Here is a 14,088-nt window from a genome sequence, read left to right as displayed (position 1 = left end):
CGCTTTGCCCAACTTCAAATTATACTACAAAGCAACAGTAATCAAAACAGCATGGTATTGGCAGCAAAACTGACACACAGACCAGTGGAACAGAATTGAGAGGCCAGAAATAACCCATATTTATATGGGTAAATAATTTTCGACAAAGAAGCCAAAAACATAGAAGAAAGAAAAGCCTCTTTAATAAATGATGCTGGTAAATTTGGAAAGCTATCTGCAAAAGAATGAACCTAGACTGTTGTCTATCACCACACACCAAAATTAATTCAAAATGGATTAAAGACCTGAATATAAGACCTGAAACAATAAAATGCAAAGAAGAAAACATAGGAACTAAACTCAAGGACCTTGGACTTAAATAGAATTTTAAGAATTTGACCTCAAAGGCAAGGGAAGTAAAATAAAACATAAATGAATGGGACTACATCAAACTAAAAAGCTTTTGCTCAGCAAAAGAAACCTTCAACAAGGTAAAGAGACAACCATCTCAGTGGGAAAATATATTTGTAAGCAATGCCTCCAATAAGGGCCTAATATCCAAAATATACAAAGAACTCATACAACTCAATAACAACAAAAAAACAAATGACACAATTAAAAAATGGGCAGAGGACCTGAACAGACACTTCTTCCTAGAGGACATACAAATGGCCTTCAAACATATGAAAAGGTGGTCATCATTGCTAGCTATTAGGGAAATGCAAATCAAAACCATAATGAGATACCATCTCACATCTGTTAGAATAGCTATAATCAACAGAACAAATAATAACAAATGTTGAGAAGATGCAGAGATAAAAGAACTCTCATACACTGCTGATGGGACTGCAAAATGGTATGCCACTATAGGAAAACAGTATGGAGGGTCCTCAGATAACTAAGAATTGATCTACCATATGATCCAGCAACACCTCTACTGGGTATTTACTCCAAAGACTTGAAAACCCATATCCAAAAAAGATATTTGCACACTGAAGTTCATAACAGCATTATTCACATGGCCAGGATGTGGAAGCAACTGAAATGTCCTATGATAGATGAGTGACTAAAGAAGCTGTGGTACATATATACAATGGAATATTACTCAGCCATAAGAAGAAATGAAATACTGTCATTTGTGACAACATGGATGGACCTCGAGATAATCATGCTAAGCAAAATAAGCCAGACAGAAAAAGTTGAAAATCACATGATATCACTAATATGTGGGATATAAACCTAAAAGCAACAAATGAGCAGAACAAACAAATAGAGACTCATGGACACGAACTATAGACTAGTGGCTACCAGAGAGTAGGGTAGCGGGTAGAGGAGGAGGGGGCAGGTATACGGTTAAAGAGGGTCAAATATAGGGGGTAGAGGAAGGGTGAAGTGGATAATGGGGATCAAATATATGGTAGCTGAAGGAAACTGGATTTTGGGTGGTAAACACACAATAGAATATACAGATGTCAAATTATAATATACATCTGAAAATTATATAATTGTATTAACCAATGTTACCCCAAAAAATGTAAAAAAATTATTGGCGAGTCAGCCAAGAGACTGAAGAAATGGGTTTTTGGAGAGGCATCCTCAGAAGAAATCCCATATTGCCCATATGTTAGATGCTTGTGGACCACCATGTGAAATACCCCCAAAATGCCAGCTGCTTCAATGTATCTGAGAAAGTGCACATAGTACCTGCAGCAGTGAAGGGGAAGAGATGGCTGCTGCAGTGAGCTGGCCTCTGCTATGGGTAGTTCAGCTGGCCACTGATACCCAACTAGAGGCTGAAGCTCAAGTTAGAAAGTTGGAAGAACTGCTGAGTTTAGAGAAGGTGTCGTTTTCTACTACTCTGCTAGCTTCATGGCTAGCACACAAGGTAGGAAAACAGAATAATGTGGAGACTTTAGCATGCCATTTTGCAAAGCTAGGAGGGCATAAACTGCTGTGAATTAAGATCCTAGTCCTTGTGACAAAGCCTGATTTGGACACTAAGAGGTAAAATCCTTGTGAAAGTGAAGAAAGAGAAAGGGAGCAAGTTGTGATAATTAACAATGAAAGGAATGAAGTGTCCCATGCCATTTTTAAATAGTAATTTTCCTATAATTCAGAGAAATATACCCCACAACTCCTAGGGGAAGAAAAAACTTGCATTCTTTCTTTGTCCCTTAAAGATGCCAATTTTACCATGTCTTTGAATTATAAATACCCCAGAGATAAATAAAACACTGCCCACAATTGCCTGAGACTGAAGACAAAAGGGGGAGAAAGGCTTTTTAAAATACAGACTGCTATAGAAGCTCCCTTGCCCAAAATCTATTCCACAGCCTCCTTAACATTACTCACCAAATCTTAAATACAAATCTTAAAGTCTTCTCCACAAATATCAGCAAAAATCTTTAGTCATTTGAATGGGTAACCTTAAGCTGTTTCATCTACCATGGACACAATTTGGATTCAACTTTTATAAACTAGTGAGTTGGATATTGTTGTACCTGATTCGTGGCTAAAGTTTTGGAATGAAAGCTATGGGGTCTCTGTGTCTGTCTGTGGTTGATGTATGTCTATGGATATATATTATATATATATATATTTTTTAATGTCTCTAGTTGCATCTCTCTATTGTCATTTGTCTGTGTGTGTAGTGTGCGATATTTCTACCTCTAAAAAGTGTTGCCAAAATTAATTTGTAAAAGAGCTCTATTTAATTGGTTTAAAGAAAAATAAGCTTTACTATCAATAGTATACTTATATAAAGCTAAAACTTAATCTTCTTTAATGTGTTAGAGGGACAAAGTTTCCTTGGACTATTGCTCTGTTCTTGATAAGATTGTAAAAGGTTTTTCTTTACCTTTTAAGTAATCTGCACCCCCCAAAAAAGATTCTATGTTTCATCAAAATCATTTTCTGTGCTTCAGTTGTCTTTATCATGTCTTTGATGACCTAAGAAAACTGAGTATTCTATATTAAAAGAGCTAAGTTATTTTACAACTATGAAACTTTGTTTTTGTCTTTGAAGTCTTTATCATTTTGGTTAAATATTGTTTCACAGTGACCTATGGCCCTATTTAATCAAATGTTTTAAAGTCTTTTAGTATTTTTGACAATTTTCCAAAAATAAAATTCTAAATGAAGTATTTGACATCAAACTAACTTTGAGGTTATCCAGATGGCCCCTGGAACATCTCAAAAGATTTGTTCTCTCTCCTAATAAAAGAGATATTAAACTAATTAGGCTTATTTGATATGTTAAATTACATGAGAGGCATTATCAAGTAAGAAGTGATGTTAAACTTTCTTTAGGTTATATTTATATAAATTTGTTATTAATATATGTTCCAGACATATGAAATTCCTAAAAATCTGATATGTACTGATAAGATGTTATCAGTCATAATTCTAGTTATTATTTAAAAATGCATGTCACAGAAATAATCCAATTCCCTTGTCAGTTGTGTTATAATGAACTCTTATCAGATCTTTAATCATGGCCATTTTAAGTCTTTTCTCATTTATAAACAGTTATTGTTTAACTCTGATACTTTTGCTAAAGTTTTCTTGCAAAAGTGCTTCATATTCAAGGAAATTCATGGAAAGACTCTGGCAAGTACAGATTTCTGATCACTAAGATCAATTTATCTTTGTGTAGGAGAGCAAAAATGGACTTTTCAAGTGCTTCCCAAGGCTACTTGTACAACCCCACAGTATGTCATGGGATGGTAGCCTGAGACCTGTCCCTGTTCTCTTTTCTCACATGAGTAAAATGGGCCCATTACACTGATGGCATGATGTTAACATGTGAAGACTTGCTTCTGATACAGGACACTCAGCAGGCTTTGCTGGAACATCTGTGAGGGAGAGGATAGGTGGTAAACCAATAGAAAATTCAAGGTCCAGGCACTGCCTGGAAGTCATTTGATTAGGTAAGACATGCTTTGTCCCAGAAGCTATAATTAATAAACTATAATTTTCACATTCCAACCTCTACGAACATGAAAGGGGTACAAGCCTTTGTAGGGATTTAGGGGTTTTGGAGGATTTTTATTTCCCATCTGGCACAGTGCTCCCATCCCTTATACCACCTGGTAAAACGAAAAGGGTTAAGTATGGGACTGGAGATCAGAGCAACAAGCCACCTTTGAGAAGGCAAAAAGCTCTGGGCATCTCCCATTTAAATTAAATGTGTCTGTGACTCTGGAAAGTAGGAGTTGGGCACTGTGGCAGAGAAAACAGTAGGAGAGAGTACCTGTAGGATTTTGGCCCCAGCTCTGGAAGGGTTATCAAAGTGTGGATTGAGAATATGTTCCATCGACTTACCTCTGCACTTTAAGTGGCATCCCTATTTACAGCAAAGGAGCACCCTGACAACCAGCCCACTGTCTAAAATTGCAGGTGTTATAGGCCCACTGAGGGTGTAAATTCTCCAAATGGCCCTGCCACTATTCCTGCGGCAGTCCCTGCAGCCTGTAGAGATGGGTCTAGTCAGGGCAAAGTGACTACATAGACTGCAGTCACTATTCTGCACAACACTGACACCATCTGGATGGAAAGAGTAATGAGCTGCAGCCAGCCAAGGGGCTAAACTTAGAGCCTTTTAACTGGTGGTCACTCTTGAGTCCCGGATATTAACTCTTTGCAGTGAAATTTGGGCTGTATTAATGGAATTAACCCATGGGCATGGACGATAGGAAACCAAAGGGTGGATGATCATGAATAAGCCTTTGTGGAGTCAGGCTATGTGGAAAGACATTTAGGTGCTTGCAAGAGTCTAAGGCATTCCTCACTGTTTTCCACATCCTGGCTAAGATACTAACATATCTTGGCAATCAGGAAGCTGATGCTGTAGCTCCGGTACAAGCCCTAGCAACCGACCCTTCAGTAGATACAGCAGATTGGATGCACAGGAAGAGTGGCCATTGTAGCACCTGAATGGAATGATATATTACCAAGGATTCTAGATTGCCCTGGGAATACAATAAGTTGGTTAATGCAGTAATAGCATGTCCTTTGTGTTCCAAACAACACCCAAGGCAACTGCTAAAGGAGTCTGGGGTCATTCACTGGAGTTCCCAATTGATGAGAAATTGACTTGATTATATTGGCCTCCTCCGAGTGAGGGTTCTAAATATGCTTTGGTTTGTGTGAACACCATGTCTGGCCTAACCCAAGATTTCCCTTGTAACAGTGTAAACCAGGCTGCCGCTATTAGAGGTCCTGGTCTGGCATATCCTGCCCCGAGTCATGCTTGACAGTGCTGCCTCCCCCAACCAACATGTAGAGTGCACAACCAGGTTAAGTTCCTAAAGCTGCCAACCTCCCTCCCTTCAAGGCCAGGTAGACACATTCTATCTTCTATTGGATGATCATCTGGCCTATCTCTCTTCTCTTCATTGTCCTAGAGGACATTATAGCACAAATAGAAGCCCTTATTAAATTCATCCAACAAGCCTTAAATGACAGGAGCCAACAATTATGAGAAACTGCTGGAGGTAGAATCACAATTCAATAGGAAATGAATGAGAGACTAAGGAAATGAGGTCTAAAATTGTGCTATACACACATGTCCACAGTTATGCCCATTGAGTACTTGAAATGTGGCTAGTCAGAATTGAGACATGCTGTTAAGTATAAATACACGGCAGCTTTTAAAGAGTAGGAAATATATGAAATATCTAATTAATTTTATAGTGATTACATGTTGAATAATATTTTAGATAGACACAATTAAATAAATGATTAAAGTTAATATCATGTGTTTCTTCATACATTTTTAAATTTGGCTACTAGAAAATCGTAAATTACATGTGTGGCTAGCATTATATATCAACTGTACAGAACTTCCTATTACTGAAACTTGATATGCCTTTTAGACATCTCAGGTGGAGAAGCCAAATAAGTAGCTGTATATACATGACTGGAGTACAAGGGAATGGGTGGGAGTGGACACACATTATTTTGATTCATCAGTCTAAAAGAGTACAGGCTTCCCCCACTATTCAAAAGTAGAACATTCCTATGAAGCTTTCTGTAAGCTGAAATGGCATAAAGTGAAGAATTACCATTAAGTTAAAAGAGAAAATCCTCTTTAGATTTCTTGCAGTTAATGAAAACAGGTACTAATGTAGGTCTTTTGTAAAAGCAAAGGGGTATAACACAAACTTTTGAAAAGCAGGGGATACCTGCATTTAAAAATATGGGGCTAGATGGGATATCTTAGGAAATAAACATAAGAAAAACAAAAACAGGCCTTTAGCAATCCAACACTTAGAGGAGTAAAAAATGAGGAAGGTCTAGGAGAATGTAGGGTGAACACGAAGAGGGCAGTTTTAAAGACTAAGGAAGAACGTGTAAAAGGAAAAGGGAGTGATCACTGTGTCAAATGCCGTCAAAAAGTCAAGGCAAAATCTAAAAATTATACATTGGATTCTGCAATATGGAGGTCTGCTGTGTGATGGCATTTGGTACTTTCACAAGGAGGGAGTATTGGGAGGACCAAAGGTCAAGAGAAGGAAAAAGAGCCTGTGTTTAATAGGGGCTATGCAGATTTTAGTATGGTGAGCTTGAGTTAAGGACATTGGATTAAAGTCCACTCCCAAGCAGATCAAATACTGAGGAGACCCACAAAAACATTAGCATGAAGTAGAGTGGGGGCATCTCTGATTCAGCCCACTGAATGCTGGCTCACTGCAGAAAGGAATTTGACCTAGAACCTAAACTATTGCTTCCCTCAACATCTGAGAGATGAGGGAGTTGTATGGTCAGAGCTACCTCCAAGGACATGGTATAGCTTCCTAAATACATATCCCTGCATGTCTCTAACTCTCTGGGGCTGGGCAACAGAGCTAATTATATGTACAGGATAGTCACTAACATTTGCAGTATGTCTGGGGCAAAAGTACAAATGAAGGCCCTTGGCCCATGTCTTTTATCTCTTCCCACTGCCAGCTATGTCTTATACCAAGAGGTGCCCCACATCTGTGAGAATACTTCAGCCTATACCTCCAAGCTTTGTCTGCTCTTCACTTCTACAAACAGTGGCTGCTTGTCCATTATTTGGATGAAAGAGTATGCATATCATAGGCTTAGACCTCCCTTCCTTAGAAAGGACCTGGAGAATAGGACTTTACAGGACTGGAAGCAGCCTTGGGGAATGAGTGAACCTGAAACATTTTCTACAAAAGTTGCAGGGTGTTGGCATATTCCATTGTCCCGGTGGACTCCTAGCTCTGTGGTCTGAATATAGCATGAAGAGGGCCTAAGCAGGAACCTCTAAAATGTGAGGTCCAGGAATAGGGCCATTTTTGCCCAGGTCTATGCCACCATGGGCTACATACCAGAAAAACAAAGAGAGGAGAAATATGGGTAAGTAGGAAAAGGGATTTGGGGAGTGTGCATGTGTATTTACTCCATTCCTTTAATGTAGTCTCCTACGATGTTTCCACAACTTCTTGAAAATCAGCTGAGTTGAGTTTCATTGCAGAAGTAGCAATATGGTCAAGGTGGAAAATGAAGAACATAGAAAACCATATCACCGGTTATTCCAAAAACTAGATATATCCTGCTCACACCATGGTATATGTCCATCTAGTGTTCTCCAAATATGTCTACAAACACGCATACACACTCACCCTCAAATACCTTCTCACAATTTTTTTTTAAAATGGGATTATCCACTAACACATTTTTTTCACTAAATATCTGCTAGTTTTCATATCAGTTGTTAACCTTGAATCACTCTCCCAGACCTCAGGAGCCCCTGTTCCTGATACATAAACTTTTTCCTCCTTTAGAAACTGAGATGTTCTCCCCTTCCTGATCCCGAGTCTTTCTTCCAACACTCCTTACTTCCCATCACCAACATACACACAGACAGGGTCATATCCTGCCTCTTTCCTGACCCTGAATCTCCATCACCATTCTTTCTCCAGCTACCCTGGGTTAAACCCTGTCCCCTTTTTTTTGTCCAAGTTGCAAATAATCTATGCCAAGAGGGTATATAGCATATAAATGGGAATTTCCTAGACAGAACTCCATTTTAGACAGTGAGAACAAATAATTGCTAGGATAATATTTTATTCTCTCTCACTTCTACTAAAGAGTCAGCTAGCATGCTAACAACTTTCTTTAATCCTGTGAATAAGACAGAGGATTAAAACTTTTTGGACAAAAAAAATGCTACATTTTTAAAATGAAATAAACATTTTTGTTTTATTCATTCAAAAATTTCATTATATAAAGGCAACTTAGAAAAGGAAAAATCTCAGCTCAGAGGCAAAAGCAGGTCTTTGTGAGGAAGAAGAGGGCTGGGAATCAAGAACCAACAGCAGATAAGTGCTAGGTAGTGCAGCTATGGGGAGGAGAGACTTCAAAACTGCCTCTCCAAACAAGGGCTTCAAAAGTACTCATGTTGGTTAATGGCAAGACCACCTGGACACCTTACAAGTAACTGTAGGAGCAGATAGCACATTGAGGGCAGTGGGCGCATGCTGACTCCTTTCTTGGGACTTATGAGGATGCGCATGGAGGGTCACAGTATAGGAGGTGTAGGGGGGCAAGGGATGCTCTCTGTTTCAGCCTGCTCTTCTGGAGAGACAGGGCTTGGGGCATCAAACTCTGGCAGCAAGGCACGCCTAAGGCTAGCAGGGCTAGGAGTGGAGATGGAGCCCAGGCCACCAAACCTAGGGGAAGAAGAAGAGGAGCTCTGGCCTGAAATATTAGTGGGGGAGGAGGAGGGGCTCTGAGAAGGAAGCCCAGGGGAGGAGGGAGAGGGAGAAGAGGAGGAGGTGGAGGAGGAAGAGGAGGAACTCTCTCCATACTGCCCAGGGAAAAGAAAGAACCTACCAGGAGGTGAGGGTGAGGAGGCACGCATACGGACAGCATGCCAACGCGGCTGGGAAGGAAGGCTTTGGACCTCAGGATCAGGAGAGCGTGAGCTGCTCTGGCAGACAAGCCTTCTTAAGGAAAACCCAGGAGAAGGAGGACGACTCTGGTCACCAGGGATAGAAGGGCGGCTGCTAGAGGATGTTCTTCTCTGGGTGTGGCGGCTCCGGAGGACAAAGCCCGAAGTGGTACTCCTGCTGCGGAGGGCAGGGCTTAGCAGGGTGGCGCGGCTGCGGAGGGCAGGGCTTGGCCCCGACACGCGTCGTCGGAGAGCAGGGCCTGGTGAGCTGGGAAGGTTGGTGAGGGCAGGGTCTGGCCCTGCTGCGCGGCTAGGAGAAAGAGGGCCTGGCGTAGAAGCAGAACTTCGCAAAGCACGGCCTGGCCCGGATTCAATGCTGCGCCGAGCAGTGCCTCGCGTGGAGGCACCGCGGCGGGGGCGGCGCGGTGCAGGGCCTGGCGCGGCTGCACGGCCGCGGAGTGCAGGGCCTGGCGCGGATGCAGGGCGTCGGGACGCAGGGCCGGGCTCCGGTGCACGGCGGCGGGACGCAGGGCCGGGCTCCGGTGCACGGCGGCGGGACGCAGGGCCGGGCTCCGGTGCACGGCGGCGGGACGCAGGGCCGGGCTCCGGTGCACGGCGGCGGGACGCAGGGCCGGGCTCCGGTGCACGGCGGCGGGACGCAGGGCCGGGCTCCGGTGCACGGCGGCGGGACGCAGGGCCGGGCTCCGGTGCACGGCGGCGGGACGCAGGGCCGGGCTCCGGTGCACGGCGGCGGGACGCAGGGTTAGGCTGCGTGGCTCGGCTGCGGAGAGCAGGCCCTGGCCTGGCTGAATGACTGCGGAGGGCAGGGCCTGATGCGGAGAGCAGGGCCTGGCTTCGGAGGACTGGGCCTGGCTGGGTTCCGCCACTCAACGGAGAAGCCTGAGGTGCACGGCGGCTATGGCTGCTGGGCTGAGCCCTTGAAGAAGATGGCGGCAAAGGTGCAGGAGCCTCCGGAAACAGACAGCGCCATGGAAGCTTCTGAGCCTGGGCAGTCTCTGCACGGCTGGGCCGCTTCCGCCCTCGGCCCTTCGCTGAGCCCCTGGTCTGGGTCGGACGCCCGCTGGCGGGGACAGCGCCGCTCGTGGCTTGCCCCACGGCGACCATGCTGCCTGCGTATGCGGTCTGTAGACCTTGGCCCATCTCGAGCCCCACACATCTCAGCACTGCGTGGGGGCCCGGGCCGCCCTGCCGCTCAGGACGCCCACTCTCCTGCTCGCAGTCCATGGAGGGCGGCCCTGGCTCTTCCGCAGTGGACGAAATGGCGCCGGCGGCGGCCATGGTGCAGGAGGAGGCACCTGCTGTGCCATGGCGCGGGGCGCCACCACCTGACGGAGACGGGTCGCTCGAGACCGTGGAGACACCGGCAACGTGGCTGCCGGGCTCGTGGGTGCCGCCAGGGACAACGGAGATCTGGTTCTTCGGCCCTGCGGGCACCTCACCCTGCTGTTGCTTCTGCTCCTTCTCGCAGCACGACTGAGTGGCCATGATCCCAGGTTCTCCCGCAGAGACCGGAAACCTGAGCGCGCGGCTGAAGACGCTGCCTGGCTGGAGCTGAAGCTGGAGGACTGAGGAAGCTGGGCGGGACCCGGTGGAGTGTCGGCTTCTGATTGGCGAGCTCTAGGCCATGTGACTCAATCTCCGGAGTACGGCAACCTAGCTCCCTCTGGTGCAAAACAGACGGCTGTGCTCCACCCGCCCTGGAGTCCTCTAGGCTGGTCCACTACATGAACTCCCCATCCTTCTCCAGGCCTGTATGTGGGTGTGTTTCCACAGGTAGGGCTGTCCATATAAACAATGCGAGTGGCCCCAAATCAGCTTAGCTTCTCAGCCCCACTCTGTTCGCTCAACCTCAAGTGATGGCTTGAAGAAGATGCCACACTGGCCGGCAGGAGATATCCCCCAGCCAGGTGTCTCCTCTGGCATCTGGCATGGACACTGTCCCCGCTGTGTGACCCAAAGTGGGGGACAGTGCCAGAACTTTCCGGGCATCTGGATGTCCCCACACACTGGTTTGTTTTGAGAGCCGCCTAAAGGTGAGAAAAGGGGTGGAGCCCACACTGTCTTGGCTCGGATTGTTCAGCCCTGGTGCCATGCACCAGAAAGGGACGTGAATTCTCAGTAAGATACTTCCCCTGCCTTATCTCCCAAAGTATGAGCTAGAATTGCTTAGGATTACAAATATTGCTCTTCTCAGATACGCATCTTCATTTATATCGGCTGCATAATAATCCGCTAATTTGGCCTTTTTTCTTGTTTTTGTTAATATAAATATGCTGTGGTGCACAGACTTGAAGTTCAACATTTGAACATTGATTTTTAGTCATTGTACAAAAAGACTACATGTTCAGTACTGAAAACCGGGAAGCAAATGTAGGAAAACTAGAATTACCCACAGGCAAATAATGGGTATGTTTAATTGTTTTTTAGTTGAATGGCCATTCATAAATCATTCATAGTTGTTTTGTTTTTATACAAATAGCATTAGTTTTGCATACATATCGTTTGTATTGGGCTTTTTGGGTCCAGAAAACACACTTTGTTTTTCAATATATAAATTTCCACAAGGCCATTGTGTAACAGCAAAATATTGCTTTTATGAAAGAAGCTTACATTTTCAAACATTGCTATGTGGATCAACATTTATATTGTCTCCAATTTTTCACTCTCTATAACACATCAATGTGAAACATATGCTTTTTGCTAAAAAATGTTCATATTCTCAAATGTGATCTTATGGATAAATTCCCAGAACAGGAAATTTTTGGTTTATTTGTAATTTTTTGATAAAAATATTGGTAAGTGATTCTCTTAAAAGTTGCTGTTTTAGCACTTTAGGCAAAATGGAATGGGATATTTACTGGAGCAGATGACCAACTGGACTGAAACACAACTAAAAAATATAATGGAATGGTATTTGAACTGTTAATTAATATGGAGTGAAGAATGGATTTAAAATGGAATACAGACTGTGATGAAATTGAGACTGTAGTGGAAACTGGAATAAAATGGAGAATGAAATTCGGACTTGAACGGGATATGGAATGGAAAACTGAATGAAATATGGGAAAGTGGAATGGAGTGCAAAATAGAAATATGTATCCAATGGCATAGCGAATAAAAGAAAAATATAATGTTATATGAGGAAAGGAATGAAATGGAATATAGTGTGAAATTAAGTATTAAATAAAATAGAAGGAAATCAAGATTGAATAGGAATGCCTATAGAATGGAATAAATTATTCAGTGGCCTGAAATGAATGGACCGTGAAATATGCACTGTAAATTAAAAATATATCATCAAATAATGGAATGAAGTTTGGAATGAAATGAATAATACAAAGTTATGAAAGATGGACTAGGAGCTGAATAAAAATAGAATATGGAAAATGAAATACTGATGAAGCGTAGGGTGGACTTAAATGAAGAATAAATGAAGAGAATGTGTCCTGGTCACCTGCCATTCCACAATAGTGTTGTGGAACTACATTTTATTATGTTCATGTATTTTGTAGAGCCGAAATTTCAATATGGTAGTAGGAATGGCTTTTTTTTGGCTGGTCTCTGCTCCACAATGTCTGGGGCCTTAGCTGAGAAAACTTGAACAGCTGCGATGCCATGAGGGAAGGATAACAATTAGTGATGACTCCCAAGATTTTGGCCATAGTGTCTGAGTGAATGGTAGTGCCACTTCCTGGAATAGGGTAGTCTTGCATATTGGGGACACAGTGAGAATCAGTGATCCTGTCCTGACCATATTGGTCACTGCATCCTCTGTTGTCCTAGTCACTTAGGGATATGAAATTCAACTTATTTCACAGTCATTCTCTTAATTCTATAGGTCAACTTTCAGCAGTTTCATGGATCCATTTTTCCTCTTGGGAGTCATTTCAGTTTACTCTCTAAGATCTTTCCTCCTTTCTGGAATCTGGGCCTTAGTCATGGTTGATGATCTTTGACTAAGTAATAACTAAAATGCCCCCATCTATCCTTGCTCTCTTTAGTACATGTGATATATATGCATGTCTTTCACTTACTGATTTTATTTTCTGTGAGATCTCAAATTTATGCTAAGAAGTCCCTCTCTAACCCCATTGCCATGTCTTCAGTGTCCTCCTTTTTCTTTTCTAGTGCTCCAGTTTAAGATAGTGTGTATGCGTGTGTGTGCTCAAAGGTGATTATTATAGTGTCATTTATTTTAAATAACCTGAAACAACCTCAATCTCCAATAAGATACTAGATTTCCATACTATAAACTTATTCAGCTCTTATAGGATGTTTTTGAAAAAAGAATTAATGCCTTGAGAAAATGTCTATGATATACGAAAAACACAAGATATACTCTACTGATCTATATTTACATCTATCTAGCATTTTACATATATTACAATTTCATTCACTATAGTGCATCTGGTCTCAGCCAAGGCCATTTCACCTCCTGGGCGGGGGAGGAGGTGGGACTTGGGAATGTCTGGAGACTATCACAACTGGAGAGGGAGAGGTGCTACTGGAATCTAGTACGCAAAGGCCAGGGATGTTCTCAATCCCTTCAATAGACAAGAGAGCCTCTGGCCCAGAATTATCTGACCCACAATGCCAATAGTATTGAATCTGACAAACCCTGCAGTAGAGCATCTAGATAATTTAGAATAGTTTAAGACAAATTTTGAGTCACAGTCCTACCAATGATTGATAACTATTGTGAAAAGTTTGATGTGTGTGTGTGTTAAATTTTCTGTGATAATTTTGAGCTTTATAAACAGCAGAGTATTTTTTTGAAATGAACTAATTCATTTGAAAAATTCATTTTTCAAAAAGCTACCACTGTTTTTCACATATGACATGTATGAGTCATTGCTTAAGAAATTATATGAATTAAGAACTGTAATTGTAATAACAACAATAAAACAAATATTCCAATCAAAAACTGTTCAGAAGACCTAAACAGACACTTCTCCCTGGAGGACATACAAATGGCCAACAAATATATGAAAAGATACTCAACATCACTAGCTATTAGGGAAATGCAAATCAAAACCACAATGAGATACCGTCTCACACCTGTTAGAATAGCTATAATCAACAGGACAAGTAATAAATGCTGGAGAGGATGCGGAGAAATAGGAGCCCTCATACTCTGCTGGTGAGACTGCAAATTGGTAGAGCCACTATAGAAAACAGTATAG

At 42.7% G+C, this 14,088-nt stretch overlaps 1 protein-coding gene across 1 annotated transcript; it reads right to left on the bottom strand.

The window, feature by feature from the left end:
• Positions 1-9,078: 9,078 nt before the first annotated feature.
• On the bottom strand, positions 9,079-10,390 carry LOC112469056 (uncharacterized protein CXorf67-like). Its single transcript, XM_025038514.1, has 2 exons — positions 9,868-10,390; positions 9,079-9,698 (listed from the first exon to the last, which is right to left on the bottom strand). Exons 1-2 carry the CDS (start codon positions 10,388-10,390, stop codon positions 9,079-9,081), a joined length of 1,143 nt encoding a protein of 380 aa, XP_024894282.1.
• Positions 10,391-14,088: the final 3,698 nt, after the last annotated feature.

This window comes from Pteropus alecto, unplaced genomic scaffold (assembly GCF_000325575.1).
Source record: "Pteropus alecto unplaced genomic scaffold, ASM32557v1 scaffold741, whole genome shotgun sequence".
Classification (NCBI taxonomy): Eukaryota; Metazoa; Chordata; class Mammalia; order Chiroptera; family Pteropodidae; genus Pteropus; species Pteropus alecto.
This window is presented reverse-complemented; position numbering and strand designations above follow the sequence as displayed.